General features: G+C 32.5%; 1 protein-coding gene across 1 annotated transcript in view; it reads right to left on the bottom strand.

The window, feature by feature from the left end:
- Positions 1–5922, bottom strand: part of LOC106464467 (N-alpha-acetyltransferase 25, NatB auxiliary subunit-like) — a 30140-nt gene extending 24218 nt beyond the window's left edge. Inside the window, exons 1-4 of the mRNA XM_022392191.1 lie at positions 5771–5922; positions 3511–3596; positions 1783–1921; positions 34–71 (exon numbers count right to left, since the gene is read on the bottom strand). Coding sequence (XP_022247899.1) covers positions 34–71; positions 1783–1921; positions 3511–3596; positions 5771–5870 — 363 coding nt within the window. The 5' untranslated portion in view covers positions 5871–5922. The remainder of the gene's footprint in view (positions 1–33; positions 72–1782; positions 1922–3510; positions 3597–5770) is intronic.
- Positions 5923–21829: the final 15907 nt, after the last annotated feature.

Here is a 21829-nt window from a genome sequence, read left to right as displayed (position 1 = left end):
AAAACATCTTTATAAAACACCATGCAGTTAAAAAAAGATGTTTAATAAAAATGTCAAATCAATAAGTTCAGCTGCAAGAAAAAACATCTTTATAAAACACCATGCAGTTAAAAAAAGATGTTTAATAAAAATGTCAATTCAAGATTTTTTTTCTCAGTAAAGATTTGTGAAGATTGAATTTGGCAATAAAAGTGTCCGAGTGCTTCAGAACTGCAGAATTAAAATTAAAAGACACAGAAATTGTCATAATTTAGTAGTCTAATCAAATTCTATAGAAAAAAAAACACATAACAGCTCATAACAAAAGTCTAGCAGAAAGAAAATTAAGAGAAACTGATTTAAATTTGACTTAAACATAAGACCTTTGATGTATAATTATCAAGCATGCTTACCTTTCAGTTCATAACTATCCATTTATTTACTAATAATGTTGCTAATTCATTTAACATTTCTAATCTTAATGTGATACTAATGGGCAGATAATTTTAATATAAATATTTACACTGTATTAAATATTGTAATTGCTTCTACTACTTTAACTTGTGAACACTGTGTGAAAAAATCAAGCTATGGTTATGTTTAGACCAAAACTTTTATCTTCCTAGTATAGATGAAAACTAAAAAGAAATTACTAACAATAGTGTTAACAACTGATGATTGAATACATTCCAATTATTACAGATTTTAGGTGTTTTGTATTAATTTAAAAGTGACTTTATCCTACAAAACTGGTTTTATTATTAATTTAGAAACTTAATTTCATTAAATAGCTAGTTTACACACATAATAATTCATATCTCACATACGAAGGCCTACTCAATCAAATTCTACTGTTTCATATGGCAGTTCTCATGGAAAAGTTAATTTCTTAGTAGTCACCTTGAAGGAAAAAATTAATTTCCCCTTGTCTGACTAACAGTTAAATAACAGGGGATTTAGAGACAACATGTTTGTACAATATATTAAGCACAATAAAAAACACATAGTTCACAAAATCAACCTAAACCTACTGAATCTGTCATTGAAATGACAACAGGAAACCGAGAATTGCAACACATTCGAAACAAAATGCTCCTTTTAGTGGTTAAAGAAGGAAATAATATTTCAAAAAGTGCTCAGGTTATTTTATATCATTAACTGTAATTTATTTACATTTTGATCCTATGAAACTATTATTAAAATTAATAATAGTCCATATGATCCTGAAAATGTGTCAATTATTTTTAAATACCAAACTAAGATCATTTTTAATATTACTATGTATAAGTTTAGATACATTTAACTTTTTTAAACAAAGCGAGCAAGTTTTGGTTAATGGTCCTAAAACTTATTCAGTAGATTTTTAAGTATGCTTTCTCATTTATGATATAATTTATCAAAATCAAATCCAAAATTTATTATAATTACATGATTAAAACTTAATATTTATTCACAGTTAATCACAAAGTGGTTTAGAATGTTTATGAACCTTCTTGTTTATAGTTAATTGCAGAGTTAGAAGAAACTACTATGTTGTAAGCCTGCTTTTTATTCTCACTGTAATTAAAACTCAAGTACAAAACATTCTAAATAATACAAATATTTCATTATATGAGTTTGTAAGTAACCAAACAATAAACATTTTTAGAAATCTGTTATGACTTTCAGCTATGGATCAACAGATGCTTATAAAGACTCACTGTGCTTATGATCAACATAGTTTCAATGTTATCTTTGAAAATAAAGTTAAATAACTCTTCTGAACAACAAAAGACTTTTCATATAATGTTGATGAGTACTGACGTTTTTGCAACTCTCGATAGCATATTGTCATTGCTTGCAGAGTAGCATCATCTGTTGGCCCTTCTTGATGAACTTCTTTCAGGGTAGACAGACTTTCATCCTGTCTTCCAAGACGTATCAATGCCAAGGCTTTCAACACCTAGCATAGCAGAACTCAACAATAAGTTCACTGTACAGACTAAATAAGTAACAGATATATTCATGATGTTAGAAAAACACATAGGTTCGAGAAATCAATTTAACACAAAAATATGATACTCTATAACCCAACCACTTTCAAAAAGTGGACCTTTCTTCTTCAGCAACAAACAGATAATCACTCAGGAATAACACACAAAGTACTTTAAAATATTACCTAGAAATGTAGTCTCAATTTCAAGATTAGTTCCCTGATAAATTATTAATATTTCTTGTGTGAAAGATAAATTTCTCTATGGTACACAGTAACTTTATATTTTCTTGGAAAATAACAGTACTCAATTAGGAAAGTTTCTCTGGTATATATATATGCTAATTCCTCCTATTAAAATAATTATTTTATAATAATCTTATATGAAATCTGTAATTCTAACCTTAAATTATATTTATTTTCCATACTGTACAATGCTTCTTTGAGTGAACTAACGACTATTATAAAAAACCCAAAATGATAAAATTTACTTAAATAGAAAACACTGCATTAATCATTGTAGTTTTTCTAATTTTGTAGTACATTGTATATATTTTGTCTTTATGTTATTTCTCATATTCCTAAACTTGCTACACAGTGGCTTCACATACAGCTTGTTTACTACAGATGTTGAGTACATTATATTAAAACTATTTTAGAGCCTCACCATGTCCAGTCATGCTCTATCTTACAATTGTGCATCTTGACAATAGCACTGTAGTGTAATTTCTATTTCAAATGCTATGTCATAAGACTTTTGTGTCCAAAGTCCCCCGCTTCTCCCCACATACTTTCCATACTTCATCTTGTGTATGAAGACGATAATTTCTCAGCACATCCACTTGCACAGAAATTTATAGGTGCTGCATCAGACAACTTGACCATTTATGTCTTTGTATGGAATAACATGAATAAACATTCCATTCTCCAGCAGTTTGAGGTATGTAACATTTTTTCAGAGAGAGAAAGATCCTATTTGATTATGTTGTGTACTGCTGTTAGGGAAATGTGCACAGTTTTTAATACTGATTCTTTGCATTCATGAATTCTCACCTGTTACATTATGCCATACTTTGCTTACTACAGCCTGTTGCAGGTTTTCTTCTGGATGGTCCTTGTGCCCCAAGTTGATCCATTGTCCTTTATTTTCCAATGTCATTAAGGGATATCCCCATCTTCGAGATTCTAAATTCTTCATCAGAATACATGTTTATGATCCAAATTTATGAATGTTTTCATTGGAAGTGACTGATTTCCTTCTGGATGGTTGTTGTGCCCCTAGTTGATCCACTGTCTTTTGTTTTCCAATGTGATTAAGAGATATCCCCATCTTGGCGATTCTACATTCTTGATCAGAATACATCTTTATGATCCAAATTTATGATTGTTTTCATTGGAATCTACAAAATTATAGCAATGTCAAATCATAGTTCTGATACACTCTGTTCCATCTTGGCTGTGGTTGTCACGTGAATTTCTGGTTCACATATTCAAAATCAATGTACTCAATACTCTGTATGGTTACAAAAAAAAACACACCTTTTTAAAATTATACATACCTTAGCGCATTGAAAATCCTTTTGTTTCTTCAGGAGCTTTTCTGCTTCCTGAAGTGCTTTTTTATTATTACCATTGTCCAGGCAGTCTATAGAAAACATCAATAATAATCAAGGTGTTAATAATGAAAGCAACAATCTGTATAAATTAATACTAAATAAGTAAGTTTACAACTGAATATATACTAAAAGCAGCCTCTGATCAAAGTATCATCTCCATGAAATAAGACATCAAACATATACACTCACCATCTTGTTTTTTTTTATCTAATGTCTTCTCTAAATAACTTTACTTGATATTCATTTGTATGTAGAAATATATATATATATATACCCCTTACCTTGATGTATGTTTCTTTTTTCTAACAAAGCTTTCAAAAATTATTATTTAAAAGTAAATCAAATACTGACAACAAAAAAGAAAACTCAATCTTCGTGTCTGTATGTTGTAATATAACACACTGCTACCATTTATTAATAATACTGATAAAGACTTGAAGTTCAAGTCAATCTGCATTTGTTTCATTTGAAAAGCATTACAACTTGTAAAATATAAGTGTTTATTTCTCAAATACTTTAAACTTGTATTTTTCAGGTAAGTGTACATATAAACACTTAAATGGTCACCTTAATACACATACTGTTGAGAAACTTTTGATTTGAGCTGTCTCTTGTCTGCCTTAAAATGTTTTGAATAAATGCAGTATGTGGTATACTTTATTTTAATAAACTTCAAAAATGCATCAAATAAGAGTTTGTACAAACTCTCCAATACTGGGGAAAGTGCCTTAAATATTTTCGGTCTGTCTTATTGGATTGTATTAGGCTACATTAAAGTATAAAATTATTTATTAGGCATTATTATCAGGTTATAATATCCTTCAGTTGTTACCATTACAAACACACATGGCTAAATATGATAATTTTCAAAATTAAATAGAAAATTTGTAACCTTTTCTTTCATCACTGTATTTTGTGTAGCAAGCATGATTTCTTTCATCTTACTACTGACAAAGGTTGCTACATGAACAAGTCTACTTACTGCACTGGTAGTTTGTCTAACAATGCAAAGACTGTTTTAACCTCTTCAACAGTATGTTTTAGTTTACATTGCCTTCAGTATAGCAGGCTGTTATCTTTCCTTTTTGGGGGGCAATGAAATAAACATACAAAAGTGTACATATAAATATTACAAAACTTAATCAGTTAAATGTAACAAGCCTATTATAATTATCTAATAGTCCTATTACAATTCATTTAACATTGGAAAACCATATAGTCATGTCAATTTGTATACAAATAAAAATTTAAATAGACTAGGTGTAGAAAAGGTCACTCTTGCTCTAATATCTCTTGAACTTCATGTTCAAATTCAACTATATTTTTTTTTGTACATCAAGTGCTTTTTTTTGGCAGAATGTGCCAGAACAGTTTACCAGTATCTTTTAATGAATGAGTAGCAAAAATAAGTAAGACATTACACAAAATTGCTTATACTGATAAGATCAATTTATTGTGCATATAGTACTCGTATCATCAAACGTGTTACCACCAACTAGGGGTGAGACACAGTATTATATTGGGATGGTCATGGGGTGGGATGGAGTAACAAGTGGAAAAGGTTGTAAAAAATATAGAAGAGTTCTGGAATCTTATTTCCCAGAAAAAAATCACTGTTTACACCTACCTTTCGACTGTAACAATACTGTGCATTTGTGACTACAACAATTAAAGAAATTTTATTTGTAATAATATATTAATATGAATTATGATAATAAAGAATTTCACTGTATTTAAATTTTACTAACTATAGTTATTCGCAAATTGGAATTGAATATTTTTCTTAGGCCTAACCTGGTTTCATTTACGAACATTATCTTTGATACAACTTTTCCAAGCCTTTCTTGAAATTAAATATGCGAAAGTTGACAAAAGTATATGTAAATAAATATTAACACAATGTCAATAATGCGCTTATTTAAATTAATCTTAACATTCCCATTTGTAGTACTTACTTCTTTACCACTATTAGGACCACTAAGTTACAACTTACATAGAATTTTACGTTTTACAGTTTAAGTTTAACCTGTTTAAGCCTACAAATATCATGAATATAAAAATATATGCACCTATACTTGCGGAATAAATACCAATATCTCTAATTTAATCACTTTAAAAGAGAAATTATATTTGTTATTTTTCATTTAGAAACATTCACACATCTTTTATGTATCACAAAATATAAGAAACGCTATAAACTCACCATAAATAGGCCTTAGCCTTCTTTCATTAACACTGCTATCTGTCGAGCGCGCCGCCATATTGTTATCAGTGCTCATTTCTTGGTTTTCTTCTTGTGACATATCGAAGGTTTTGAGAAATTACGAGATTCAGCTAAAATATTTCTGCGTTTACTTTCTTTTTCTCGCAAGTGAATTAGTGAGAGGAAAATAATCGGACATGTATTTATAAGCTAATTTGTTAACAGCAAATATATGTTGATATTTAACGGAAGATGGCCGGATATCCTGTTGCGTATTTTGAATTATCTTGGTCTTTCTTTTAGACTTAATTTTAGGAAATGTTTTCACTTTCAAGTAGGAGTTCGGAGCAGTGATGCTAAAAGAGTATCGTGGCTATACATATATATAGTGTTGTTGAGACATATTTTAGAAACTTTTAAATTACCTATAAATACGTACATGTATAATAATTTCATGGACAGAACTACGACTGGGCTTCCAGGAATTCTATGGATATAGCCCAAATCTTAATAAATCTATCATTCTAATCATGTTGTTAAGATATTCGAGGAAATAACAATGTAATACAAAATTATAAATTCGAAACTTAGTTCAAGCTCAAATATTGAATTTAAAAAATTACGAATATTTCAGCATAAATATTCTAACTATAAACTTTGTACATTTTAGAAGATTTTAAAAAAGTCACAACTTTTCATCGCTTACAGAATAAAAAAAAATATTTTGAAAGGTTACTATATTATGTGTGTATAAATGTTTCATCTTAAAACGGTTATGAAAATAGTTTTTATGCACAAAACAACACAATGGGCTATCTGTGCTCTGCCCATCACGGGTATCGAAACCCGGTTTCTAACGTTGTAAGTCCGCAGAAATAGCTCTGTGCTACTGGGGGTAAATCGTCAAAGAGAAATATGAATATAAAAATGAAAATACGTATTCTTTCTTTTGAAAATAATAGATTTTGTTACTGGAACATTATCTGTAAATGTAATAATATAAATATTTCATAGTGACAAGAAAAAATGTAGAACATGTTTATGTTATTGAGGAATTCAGGGAAGGTAAAAATTACAAGCCTTTTACTAAATGTAAATTGTTATTTTTAAAAACCGTCTTTTCGTTTCGAACTTTTTACGCAGAACACAACATGCTAGAAAATGCATATAAATATTCTCGCAAAATTTTCTGTCTCAAAAATAGTGTTACGATATATTTATTTAGATTTACTGGGTATTTTATATAAACATTATGATTTACATCTCCTTTTAATGTAAATCAGTGAAGATAAAAAATGAATACGTAATTTGTAATTAGACATAGATAATTATGTAGGCTACAACGATTGATATAGTCACTAAACTCTTACTGTAGTAATGACGTAAACTGTCTTATTTCAAGAAAATCTATACTTGTATACTATTTTATCAAATTATATGAAGAGGTACATTTTCAATTTGACGTCAGAGGGCATCATCTAATAAAGCATAAACAAAACTGACAAATGCTAAACCCACAAGCATTGCACAAATTAGGAGTGTTCTGATTTTAGCGCCACTCTCAGAAACACAGTTTGTAATAAATCGAATTCTTGAAAGATGGCAACCAATAAAATGTTTTTCAACATTCCTAGTGGCAATCACGAAATTTTTGAAAATAGTACAATCTAAAAGGTATAAGGACTTTGATATTACGCACTTAAGTGTCCATAAGTTAACACTTGCTTTAACACACAACCGATATATACATCATTCAATATGCAGAACTCAATATATTACTGAATGCGATAGCACTATTTGATTAGTTATCCAAGTTTTGAGTTTGAAATAGTTTTTATTCAGAGCTTAAGAATTCGGCGAAGTGATTTCACAAAGTGAGGACATGTATTTGCACAAAATAATTTATATCAAAGATATAGTATATTTTTATTCAGAATAATTATTCGTGTCATGATAAATGATAAACAGAAGTGATTACACAATAATATAGCATCAAAGTTTTAAAATGTCTCCATCAGATGCCAGCACAATCACTTAATTGGTGAGAACAGCCGTTCATAATCTGTATCACACGGTTCACTACTATCAAGTATATTTAAGGTAAATTAAATTATCTGAACATATTTTTTATGATACTCATGTTTTGTCGAAGAAAGAGACAGGAAATGAGTTCAGTTTTTTGATATATTCAGAGTTGACTGATTTTACTAATAACATGTACTGAAACATAATATACATAGTTCTTGTTTCTTAAAGTTGATTTTAAATCAGATTCTATCAATTAGATGCGTTTCAAAACTTTAAATTTTAGTTTGATCATTTCAAAACATATTCGGAGATTCGATAATGGTGTTCTAGATTTTCCATAGAAATTATGATTTACTCAATAATGTCAAAATGTAATTGTATTTATTTGTTACCTCGAAATATGGAAACAAGACGTGTTAGTTTTCACTTCTCCAGGAATAGTATAATAGGAGATAATATAAGAAACAACATCTCGCTTTTCGTCGTCTAAACATCTAGTTTTATTAATGAATGCTTTGGTCCAAGAGGTACCCGTCGTTTCGGACATGATCAAAGAGCGGGTAATACAGAACTTAGGCCGCAATTGCCAACACACTGTTCCTCTTCAAATAAATCTTAGTGTTGAAATCTTTGTACGTGAACTTGTTTACAAGGACACAAAATTTAAAATAACAATAATTCACCTTGACCCAGATACTCTCTGATACCATTTCCATTGTTTAAACACCCTACTCTGTGAGGTGAAGTTTCATGGAGTTAAAAAACGATTATTAAAAACACCTAACGAAGTTCTTTACTCTGTTGATTTATTTGAATAAAACTTCACATTTAGAATGGTTTTTGGTTGATTCTTTTCTCTTTTTACAACATTCCAAAATGCATTTGTTTATTGGTATCGTTGTGTGTTATTTCCGTTTGGAAAGTTAACTTTTTTGTGTGTGATATGTTAGCATTTTCCTAGATCCCTGCCGTGGGCATAGCGCAGATAGCCCATTTTGTGGCATTGCGCTTGAAACAAACATTTCAGATAATATAAAAATAAAATAACTAATACGCCGTCGTGCTTTGTTTGTTGTTAAGCACAAAGCTATACAATGGACTATCTTTACAGTGACCATCTCGAGTATTAAAACCCGGATTTTATCAGTGAGAGCCCTCAGACTTACCGCTGAGTCATTGATGCCCATTTTTAGTTAGGTATTTATTTTCTAAAGTTTAATTACTCGAATTGTTTATGTGACAATGTAAAAACTCGACATTTAAAATATCAATATCTCCGTAACTTATAAAACCGAGTAAGAAAATATCGTTGCCACTAAGATAACACGTAAACTGAATCACAGAATAAGAAACCTTCCTTCACCAAGGGTATCGAAACCCAGTTTCTAGCAGTATAAGTCGGTAAACATACCGCTGTGCCACTTGGAGGCATTAGGAGACAAGAGGTGCCATAACCATAACATGTTCGACTAAAAATAATGAATAATACTTTATTTCAATCAGGTAATTTTACTTAATTGGAATAAAACAAGGTTGCTCACGAAGAGTCCCCTGGTGGGCCAGCGGCAAGTTTATGGACTTACAACGCTAAAATCCGGGGTTAGATTCCCACACGATGGACACATCTGGCTTTGCTATAAAACAATTAAACAAAAGTCCATAAATAAAAATTCTGAGAAAATTTAATGAGATTTATACAATATTTTGTTCATAAAAATATAATTTATTATTTAATCTCCATTTATGTCTATTTTATTGCTATGGCTAAAACAGACGTTCATTCATAGCGACGGAGTGTAAGTTCTACAAATGTGATTCCAATTTGATGATGAAGAGCCTAAGATTTATAAATAGTATAGTCTGGAGACGGATTGAATTGGTGATGAAAGAAACAAGATGATGTACCTCATGATGAAAAGCTTGTTGAAACGTTGTACATTTGTTAATTGTAATAAAGTTTCTTTCATTATCCATTCAAGCCGTCTCCAAACTTTATTCTACAAATGTGTTGGTCAAATAACAAATTGAGTTCAAACTTGAATTTAAATATACATATATCACTTAATTCCACTAACTAACTAATTTTCGGTGTTTCTGAATTGACAACTCATATACTTAAGTGTGAACTTTCCTGTTTTACGTTGTTTTATATATATAGTTGCTTATTTTTTGTTAGGTAGCATATTTACGACCATGGGTAGTAGGAGTGCAACAAGCCACTTCTTAGTTGGGACCTCCCTCTGTCAAGGAATACCTTTCTTGAGCTTAAAAAGATCCCAGTCTGACCTTTGGCCCCATATTTTGCTGTTTGAGGCTTCACGTGGTGAAAGAGTTTATAGAAAATGCAGGTATGGATTATTTGATCCCAAGTGTGAGAACCAAACATAAATATACATTCTGAGTTATCCAACAAAATGCGAGACTCGAAGGAAATGCAATATTACGTACGTAATATTGTTTTCTCGAATACTTTTAACTAAGCACAGACAGTATGAATGCTTCTCTCAAGGAAGGCTTAGACAGTATCTTCGACGTGATTTTAAAGAGGGATTTACCATGGAGTCCGAACATTTTCTCAGAAAAAGTCCATAAAAACACAGTTCGCAGGTTGGGCCTTCTCCTTATTAGCGTGATTATTTGTCTCAGCAACATCGTGATTTAGTTATGTGAAAGATAAAAATAAGGCTGATGAAGACTTGGGGACATAGTAAAAGACATCGAATAGCTGTCTTGTTTTATTAAAATAACATTTCAAGAGAAGAATATAATAGCATTTAAACTTGAGCTTTGGGATATTATGTGAATAAACGTTATCAAATTATACCCAAGTTATTACTTAGGTACCTTCAGATAAGTCAGGGAACAGTTAGTATTTAGGTACCTTTTGATAATTGAGGTAACAGTTATTACTTAGGTACCTCTTAATAAGTGAGGTAACAGTTAAAACTTAGTTACCTTCTGATAAATCAGGTAACAGTTGGTACTTAGGTACATCGTTATAAGTCAGGTAACATTTACTACTTAGATACATCGTTATAAGTCAGGTAACAGTAAGTACTTAGGTACCTTTTGATTAGTCAGATAACAGTTAGTACTTGGTAAATTACAAACTTCCAAGTTTTATCAAAACGACATGATGGATAGTTCTACAACTGATAACCATATTGGTTTAACAACCCAAGTTAAAGACTTTTAAACGTTAGCAAGACGATCCGATGGTTTAGGAGAAAGAATAACAACTGACAACAATATTTGGTCAGGCCTGTACGTAGAATGTTTGAAAGGGGGGTCTAATTTGTGAGATCAAAAACCAACAACTATTGTACGAAGCACAGTAAGCATGCAAAGCATGCTAATGCTACGGGGGTCTGAAGGCATGTCTCCCAGAAAGTTTGTAAAAAATAAGTGCTATAAGATTAAATCTGGAAGCAATTTTGCATGAAATATAACTTAACCAATTGGATGACTGTTCACATATAATCCACAATCATCCAATGAGAAGTCAACAAATCATCATTCTGTTGTAACACTGCAGGGGGAGCTAGACTTAAATTAGCATAAATATGTATGCTTTATACAATAGTACTGTACTATATACATGCAAGTAGTTATTAATTAGTAAGTTATATTACTAATTTAGACAACTTTGTACAACAATAGTATATTAACAATTTCAGTCATTGGCTATCATATACGTATATGTATGCGCTACTGAAATAACATGTTAGCATGCTCCATTCGTCTGCGTTGTTTTTCCATAAAGAACTCACATACAGATTCAATGTTGATAGTAGTGTCATAATGATTATATATGAAGCTAGAGTACTCAGTCTTTCTTCGGTTTGGGTACACCTCAGGTAATTATTCAACCATCGGAGAGTAGATGCCGAACGCTCACATGAACATGAACTTAGTGGCAGTATGGCAAAGAGTTTCAGTAACATAAAGATATTTGTCAGTTGTGTTCTAAAGTAATTAAATCAGCTTGTATGTACTCTGACGAAAAAGAAACAATTGCTTAAAGCTCTAGATACAACTGTAATAACCAACAGTGTAACGAACATTTGTATATACGTTTGACTTGTTTTGATATATTATTTATAAATAAGTGGACTGTGTTGCTGTTTGTTTATTGTTGAAATTTATTGTCAACAAGTCACAGACACCTGCTGTAAAGAATCCAACTTACAAAATCTAACAGTAGCAATATTACTTCGGACTTCCAATTACAAAGTGTCAACAGAAGCCATTGCTTGCGACTATTTCAAGCCATAAAATGCTAATGGTTCATCAGAAGAATGTAGACATGTAGAAAGTGTTAAAAACCATAAGCAACTGCGCTATAACTATATAATCATAATTTGTTTCATTGTGGACTTATTTAAGCGGAAAAACACGTGTAGTACTTTTTATAAATATACAAAATCTACCCCACCTGGAATACAATTTCAGTACTAACCGGTAGGATTCCTTTCAATCCTCGCCTTTTCTGGCTTTTTGATGTTTTATTTACGTGTCCCAACCTCACCTAACATCTAAGCACTGTCGATATACACATGTTAGGCCTAGCCCAACCTAACACTGTCTACATATGTTAGGCCATTGACATCTACTGAGTAATTGGGCGAGAGATGTTAGTCCGTGAGTCACTTGACGACCTTGAATCTCAACCCAGCCTAAGGCATTCTTAACAGCAAAATATCCCGAAAAAAAAACGAAAATGTTTATGTCTACGAGAACAAGTAGCTTAAAAGTATATCCAAAGGATATAACAACCGATGAAATATTTGAAACAAGCTTAACCCAGCCAATCAAATCAAACTTTAATTTAAAAAAAAAACAGAAACAAACAATATTTGATTGGTGGAAACAAATTTAGATTCAGCCAATCAATTTACACTTGAATAAAAACAGAAACTAAACCATTTTTGATTGATAGAAAAACTTAATCCACCCAATCAAATCAAATTTAGATAAAAAAACGGCATTTATTCTGAATTTATTCATTGCTCTGCATATGTGCAGGATTCATATAACACATGGTTGAGAAAGTTAAGTTGATTTTGTTCTAGTAGCGTTGTTTCCCTGTTATTCTCTAATAGATAATACCTGTTCTACTGGGAAGAGGAGGATATTGTTGCAATACTGCACCCTTTGAAAGATTGTCGACAGTACGTCCTCCAGTAATCGTTCAAGTTATATCAAGAGGTTATGGCCTCACGTATGTTGTAATGAGAATGACCAGTCACGTTAATGGTACTAATCGCTTTAGGTGAATGCGACGTTTCGTGCGAACTAAGGAACGCTGGATTTAATTAGTCTGGAAGTGATTAAAATAATCCAATAAATGCGACGATTTGTGTGTGTGGTGGCATGGTGACGGAATGGGGTTTCCTGTATATACTGGTGACAACTTTATTACTTTATCTTTTTACATTCACATCTAAAAAGGGAAGACGACTGTTGGATGTGTGAAAATGGTGACATTGGATTTTAATATGTTTAAACATTCAATGAAATTCAGTAACGTCTCTGTCTCATCCTATATATTTCCACGTTCACACAAACATTACGTTCCTTAGAAATAAGACGCAAAGAACACCCTCATGTGAACGTGGAAATATATAGGACGAACATCACGTTCCTTAGAAATAAGACGTAAAGAACAACACCCTCATGTGAACGTGGAAATATATAGGACAAACATCACGTCCCTTAGAAATAAGACGTAAAGAACACCAAGGTCACACGAGGAGAGGTGAATTCCAAATATCCGCTTTAACATGTCATCAATATGAAACAGGTCAAAAAATACTTTTGGATGAAATTCTTTTCCTACATCAACCCAAAACTAAAAAAGAAAGGGACTGTTTAGAAACTACAGAAATTACTAAAGCAAACGATATCTCACTAAACCGTCATAATAGCCCTAGCAACATCAGCCTTATTTGACAAAGGTCTAGTCACCGTTCATACATTAACCAGACTTGACCTTTATCTATATCCTGTCACCTGCTGACACCATTTCCGTCACATTTAATCCCTTTTGTCTATGTAACGATATATAAACTTTGTATTACTTAGTACTGATCATAGATCAGCCGTTACCAGTGAAAGTGGGTTTTCTCGGGGTACTCCCTTTCCCCCACATTAAATTCTCGGCATAGGATTTTTAGATCCCCGCCGCCCTGATGGACCATCTGTCCGATATCGCCCGTTTAGTTTACTTTGCTCTTCACTTTTTAGTGTCTACAATTACTCTCTCTTGATCTTTTTAAAATTACTTATCTAGTCCACATTAATTTCCCATTTCTTATGTTAAGCCCATATTCCTAGACCACGAGCGGGGTGAAGGAGGATTGTTCAATCTTCGAGCACCCCAGATTAATAATTATTTCTTCGGGAATAATTATTTTTAAATCTAAATAACTGCCAGGGAAAAACGAAACGTACTGATCACACCTGAAGAAGGCAGACCAATGTTCTGTCGAAACACGTTGTATGTTCCACCATCAACAAAACTCTTCGTTATACATATAAATCGTTGTTTGCCTACCTATTATCACTTCGTAACACTTGTTTCTAAACATCTTCGAAGATAAAGAGTTTTGTATTTAACCACAGTAAAGAATGTCACAAGTTGACAACAATGTTTGATGTTTTGTGACTTGGAGATGCGGGAAGACATAATTATATATGTATTTATGTTTGATCTATTAGCAATGCTTTGTACAACAGTATTTTATGAGTTGGGGATGCGGGAAGATATAATTATATATGTTTTTATGTTTGATCTCTTAACAATGCCTTGTGCAACAGTATTAGAATTATAGTTCTCGACATGAACATGAAAATAGCCATATGACTTGACTGGTGAGTAAGCATGTTTATCAGGTCTGCAAAGACGAGAGTAATGTTTTGTGTTTTCTACTTTTAGAACGACGTGCATCTGATTCCTGTTTATTTAAATCTGAACTATGAATATAAGTTATTTCTGTTGTCAATAAGCGTGTGAAAATTCCCTAATCAACTCTACAGTGCATAATAAGAAGCTATGTACGCAGTTAGTTTGTTTATTTGTAGTTAAGCACAAAGCTACATAATGGGCTATCTGTACTCTACCCACCACGGGTATCGAAACCAGGTTTCTTCTGTTGTAAGTCCGCGGACATGCTGCTGTGCCACTGGGGGGCGTATCAATCAGTGGAATCTCTGATTCTTTTACGTTGAATCATGTAGGGAAAATATGGTGCTTTTGATATAACAAATATTCTGGTGATTTTACGAATTTAACATAGAAATTCTTATTTATATGCGATAAACAATTTAATTCATGACAGCTTTTTACCTAATATAACATACTAGATAACTTAAAGGATCTTGCAACTCTAAGTTTTCTTTATTGTATCGCCCTCTAGTGCCAGATACAGAACTACAAACAGTATTCTTGAACCTAATTGGATGCGTAGTTTACAACCATTAAGCTAGTAGTAAACAACAGCGGCACCGCCTGGTGGTAATAACTTGTTTTTGACGCATGCAGGTAAAACTTGAGTTTGTTAAAAAAATTAAATTGAGTGGGTTGTTTCTTAACAGGTGTTTCCGCTTTGTCCAGTAATTATTGTTATCTAGATAGCTGGGTAAATTTGAAGTAGTTAATAAAACTATTACTTATGTATTTTCACAGACATTTATCTATGTTTAAACTAATACAACAATAACTTAAACTCGTTTGAAAACACACACATACCGTTAGGTCAGACAGCATGGTTCATTGTGCAGTGAAACACACAGGAAGAATAAATTATAATTTGTACAATCTGAAGTTGCAAGTGAAAACCGTGCCTTACAATACAGCCAGGCCATGTAACGTGTTTCACTGCACGTGGAGAATAATGTATACAAGCTGAAGTTGTCTGTAAAACTTGTTATCTACTTCGAAGAACTACTCGTATTGAATAGATTGATAAATATGAACCACGATAAGACATGCTGTTTCATATATTACTTTGGTTTCTCCAAGAATTTCCAACTCAGTTATTCCGCCTGACTGGCGTTGATGAAATACACGTGTTGCTGTTCAGAGTTACGAACTCGTTGGTTTTTGAGAGGAAGTAGAGGGATTAAAATTGCCTCATGATTCCTTTTCTTACTAGTTTTATTAATAGAAATACTGAGTGTGACAGGTGCACGTAAAATTGTTATTTAAAATTAAAAACTTTCTTCGGAAAAAATTATCCATCTAGAGCTTTGAGCGTTAGGCTTGAGAAAACTTAACATTGCACTTACATTTTTGCAGGAAACGCAACGCAGATTAAAAATGTAAATTTTAAAAATGTTCTAATTTAAACATATTAACTTTAGATATAGGTCATCTCAATCCGTGACTTAAATAACAGAGAAAATTCGAGTAAATTAATCATTTAGAATGCTAATAATAGAGGGGTGAGGTCATTCCGTCAAATAATAAAAATTGTTGTTTAGTAAAGTGGACACAGACAAACTCAAAGTTGGGGTGAAATCTTAATTGTCTACCTTATGATAGTCAGACGTGATTGATTAAGTCACTGAAAATGTAATACGAGGTAAGAATCTGAGAAAACAAAGAAAGTATGGGGATAGAATCCTTGTTCTGATATAAGATTTGGGAAACAAATGTCTCGAGAGTATTTTCATAACTCACCACTAATAACATGAAATATTTTACTTTTTTAGATAACGTGTCATATCGTCAATATTAGTTATCCATTATTATTTGTCAGACTAACTGGTTATGTGTGAATTTATTTTCTATACCAAAACGTGAAATTCAATGAGGAAAAGGTGACGTAGAGGCCTAACGTATTCTTTGGTTCGCTACTTTTACTGCAGCAGGCTAGTTTCGCTGAATTCACAGCCTCTACGTTATCATTTCTTTACTGAAATTCACGTTTTTATAAGGAAAAAAAACAAAAGAATAACTAGTTAGTTAGCTGAATAATAATAGAAAATTAAATATGAAGGTATGTCACATGTTATCCAAGCACCTAAATATTTTAGGTTTTTAGAGGTTAGTAAAGGAATCTACAAAAACCCAAACATATTGTGTAAATTCTATTGGGCCCATTTCTATTTATTTGCTTCGATTTTACAAACAGCATTAATGAGAATTCATCGAAACTAGTCTACTGCAGCGTAAGTAACGAATCAAAGAATATATTAGGCCTCTCTGTCATCTTTACTTCTCTGAAATTCACGTTTTGGTGAGAAATGGAAATTTATAAATAAATACAGAAACATTCTAGTTGAGTTCACAACAGTCAAGTGAAGTTAGTCACATGTCAATGTTGTAAACGTGCTTTGATAGATTTGTAAGCTAAGTTTTCAATGTTGTAATTTAGTTGTTTGCCAGAAGGCGCTGCTAACATGATGATATCGCTAGATTAAGAAAGTTTATAAAAGTAATCTTAGAATATCTAGAATGTTCGTGAATGTTAATGACCGAGAGACTTTGCGAAATATCTAAAAATAAAGATACATTATAAGTACGAGAATCAGTGAAGCATTTATTCAGTTTCAGTTTCAGTTCTTGCAGTGATTGGGAAGTTAGTGAAGTATTTAAATCAGTGTTAGTTATCGTGTATACTCTATTACTCGATCGATTAGCCGTGATATTGTTTAAGCCTATTTGTACGTTAGTAGTAGTTCTGTTGAAAGAGAAAATGTTATTTAGGAACTTAGTCCTACAACAGTGTACAGTGACAGTAGCCTGTAACAAACGTTAAGGAAGATATAAGCTAATTCATAAGAAATATTATAAAATTTGCCCATAAGTAAGGAGGAACTTCGCGAGAGAAATAAAAAAGTGATACACAAGAAAGAATTGTTTTATTTAGAGCAAAGCCACATTGGGCTATCTGCTGTCCCACCGAGGGACCACAAAAAAGAAAATAATATACATCCCCACACAGGTGCTTATCACTTCGATAGGGCATATCGAAATGCAACGAGGGCTAGAAGTTTGAGCCTTATACTTTAACCAGTTTTTTGTCACCGTTTTATTGTATAAATAAATAACATAATCTATTCATGTAATTCTTCGGTGACGGAAGAAGAATTTAAAAGAGGGAAAATTTTTAGAAATAAAGGCTTCTTAAATATTCCTCGTGAATCTATGAATTATTTTTTTTAAATATCACTAGAAAATTAAGACTGTTGGAGGGAAAATCTTTGAATTTTCGCTTAATTTCTAAATTTCTGACACACAGGCTCAAAAATTGTTAAATTCATTTTTATATCAAATTAACGACAGATTTAGAACGTAAAATGAAAAACTAAGCCTATGATATATTCCAGAATATGATAGAAATCTTGCCGGAGTTTGATATTCACGTTTATTGCAGTTTTAAAGTTAGTATATCTGTCATCTGATAATATTACCTTTCATAATTTCGAAGTTGACTTGCTTTCATGTTGTTGACACTGTTAGTGCTGTATACAGCGATATACTGTTACAGACCTGTTTCTTCAATCTTTAGTTAGAGAAATCTAATGTGATTTCTTTTGAAAAGGTCATCGACCGAATACTTTTCAATTTTCTAGTATTACTTGCAAAGCTTTCTAAATCCTATGCTAACGAGGTTCTGTAAAATGTGTATTGGTCATTGCTGTTATACCTCAATAATTTGTTAATTCCGTAACGGTTTAAAGACAGAATACTGGAATTAAAATGGACCAACATACATACTAGGCTTAGATTAGCTATGTAACAATTTAAAACTACGTTAGTGAAACAAATCAAGCATAAATATCTGAGGGTTTTCAACTAGTAATTTTTTAACAGGCCTGTTATATATATATATTGATTACAAATCAACACAAGAGATCCTCATGTTGTTGTTGTTGTTTTAGCACAAAGCTACACAATGGGCTATCTGCGCTCTGTCCACCGCGGGAAATCGAGCCCCAGACTTTAGCTTTGCAAGTACGTAAACCCCCATCACCGACCCATTGGGGGAAGTAGTCCTGATGAAGATTGTTTTACTGAAACGTTAACTACTTAATTTCCTTTTCCTTACAGTGATTTTAATGTTACTTTACTTATTCTTAGAATAAAGCCGATGGGATCTCTGCTTTTTAATCACATTTTTCTAAACCATTAAACCAAAACCTTAGTACAGGATCCCGAATAACGTATGACTTTCACAAAAACACTTAAACATAAATTCTATCAATATTCCAATTAATCCCACTAATTATTGCTGTGGTCTCCTTCATATTTTACACAGAAAATAAGTTATTTCACCCAATTTCTTTCACTGACTTCCGTTACAGGTGGCCTCCCAGTGGTAAATTGATATGTCTGCGAACTTATACCGCTAGAAACAGGGTTTCGATACCCGTGGTGGGCAGAGCACAGATAACCTTTTGTATAGCTTTTTGCTATCTACAAAACAAACAACCGTAACAGGTGCCCCCCACAAGTAGCTCAGCAGTAAGCCTGCAAGCTTACGACGATAAAAATCGGGTTTCGATACCGGTGATGGGCAGAGCACAGATAGCCCACTGTGTAGCTTTGTGCTGTAACAGGCAATAAACATACAATTACTCAACATCTACTGTGTGTGGACCTCACGGTAATGACTGCTAAAGAAAGACGTCGTTAAATTGAAGGCTATACTTTAAAACTTGTGTATGATTAGTCTTCTTTTTATAAAACTTGATCTGTCATTGGCTCATACGAGTGAAAAATTTTAGTCTTAGCTCAGAGTCGGAGATTTATAACGCAAGTTAGCCTTGACGGTTAAAATAGCTAAAATAGGTCAAAAATAGTTTATAACGATCATCATTCTATAATTCTATAACTTAAACAATTTTTAAAAGAAAAATAGTCTTAATCTGAGTTCTTAAACCTATCAAAATAAACTTTTTTTTTAATGCTTTTATCTTCGATGTTGGGCTTCAACTAATAGCCTTCTTTCACTGAATCACATCAGTATTTTAGCTATAATTATAAAATCTCACCAGTCGGCGCTACAAGAGGCAAATCCCACCGCACCATTTATCAAACACCATGCTGTCAAGTTGAAATGAAAGAAAAAGTAACAAGTTCGATTGCACGGTTAGCAGCAGTTTCAAAACTTGAGTCGTATATAATAGTTTAATAGCCATTATGAGATAGCTGGTGTTTGTATATATATATATATATGTATATTTATTATAGGTTATTAAATTTCTTTACATTCTTTGGGCCAATCAGAAGTCCGACAAGTTCGTTACTTTGTTGTTTAAAGCCCAAAACGACCTTGGTACTTGTGTGAAGATCACTTCGCTATCTGATAAAATCTGCAATACTGTGTGACGTCATGTCTGACAATAACGAGAGTTCACATGCACAGACGTGCATTGAACATCCACAGAAAAAGCTGAAAATTCTGTGAAGTTATTATTTTTCGTACAACGGATATTCTAGTTTTCGTTAATTTGGGTGTAAAAATTACAAACTGGAAAAAAATAGTTTATTTTTAAATCTATCGAACTGTGCACATGCGCACGGCATTAGGATTTTGGCCAGGGATTCTTAAAGGTTTTTCTGAGAACTTTATTAACACAAACTTACGGTAAAAAAACATCGCTGTGTGGGAATGTGCGTTTTCTTTCTTCTTTTTTTTTTTCACTCTTCTATCCCATCTTTCCCAGTTTCGAATTCATAATTTTGGGGTTAAGATGCTTAACCCTTTTATGAATTTCAAACCTGTTAATCACCTTAATGAGAGTGACAATAAAAACAGATAGTATTATATGCAGAGCCGTAACTATGAATAAGGATACAGAAGTTATATCATCATGTGTGTTTTTTTTATTTCCTTCACTCACTTCACACACAGATATGTACAAACTGAAAGTTAAGCTTGAAACCTAAGTTTGACCTTGGTACAATATTGGCTCTGGTTACGGTGATGATTCTATGTTAATCACCTGACATGAATCACAGCTTTTATTTGGAGCATGAACATTATATTGCAGTGAGTAGACTGTCAGAATACTGAACAAGTTCGTGTATAAAAGAGATTTACAATAAAGTGGTGTAACAAGCATAACAGCGCTGCATGTACTTTGTATACTATAGATCCGTATAAACACATTTTCTGTTTGAGCTGTGATGACAGTTTATTCGTTTGTTTCGGATGTTTGCACATAACTACACAATGACTATTTGCACAAGCCGTCCCTAAATTTGAACTGATAGGTAAAAGGGAAGGCAGCTAAACAACAGCACCCACCGTTAACTCATGGACTACTGTAATCAAATAGTGGGATTTGACCGTCATTCTTATAACGCACCTACGGCCAACTGCGGAGTGCGATTGAACACCCAGGGGACGAGAACCATGAACCCTGGGATTTGCAGAAGAACAGTTAAAAACTGTTTGTAAATACTGAGTATTCTTCAAAAATATTTTAAGGACTTGAAATACACTTTTGACGTTGATGAACTGAAAACAATGATTTAAAATGTTAATACTTCTATGTAATACATGTGTTGACTTCTCACGTGACTGTAAAGTTATTCATTTAATGTAGAATATGTTAGAAAATTGAATGTGGTTCATACCTGTGTGAGAACGCGAAGAATATCACAGCAGTTTTGTGTGTGGAAACGAAACAAAACATTTATTTCTCAGAGATTTTCGTTTTTCCAACGATAATAAAAGAACGAATGTTTATTTGTGTACTTATCTGGTTAGTAACTGCTGTGTTTCCAGGACTGAGTGTGTTTGTCTCTATGGTTAGTAACTGCTGTGTTTCCAGGACTGAGTATGTTTGTCTCTGTGGTTAGCAACTGCTGTTTTTCCAGGACTGAGTGTGTTTGTCTCTATGGTTAGTTACTGCTGTCTTTACAGGTCTGCGTGTGTTTGTCTCTATGGTTAGTTACTGCTGTCTTTACAGGACTAAGTATGTTTGTCTGTATTAGTAACTGCTGTGTTTCCAGGACTGAGTGTGTTTGTCTCTATGGTTAGTTACTGCTGTCTTTACAGGTCTGAGTGTGTT

Source organism: Limulus polyphemus, unplaced genomic scaffold (assembly GCF_000517525.1).
Source record: "Limulus polyphemus unplaced genomic scaffold, Limulus_polyphemus-2.1.2 Scaffold1661, whole genome shotgun sequence".
NCBI lineage: Eukaryota > Metazoa > Arthropoda > Merostomata > Xiphosura > Limulidae > Limulus > Limulus polyphemus.
Note: the sequence above shows the minus strand (reverse complement) of the source record. Positions and strands in the feature narration are given on the sequence as shown.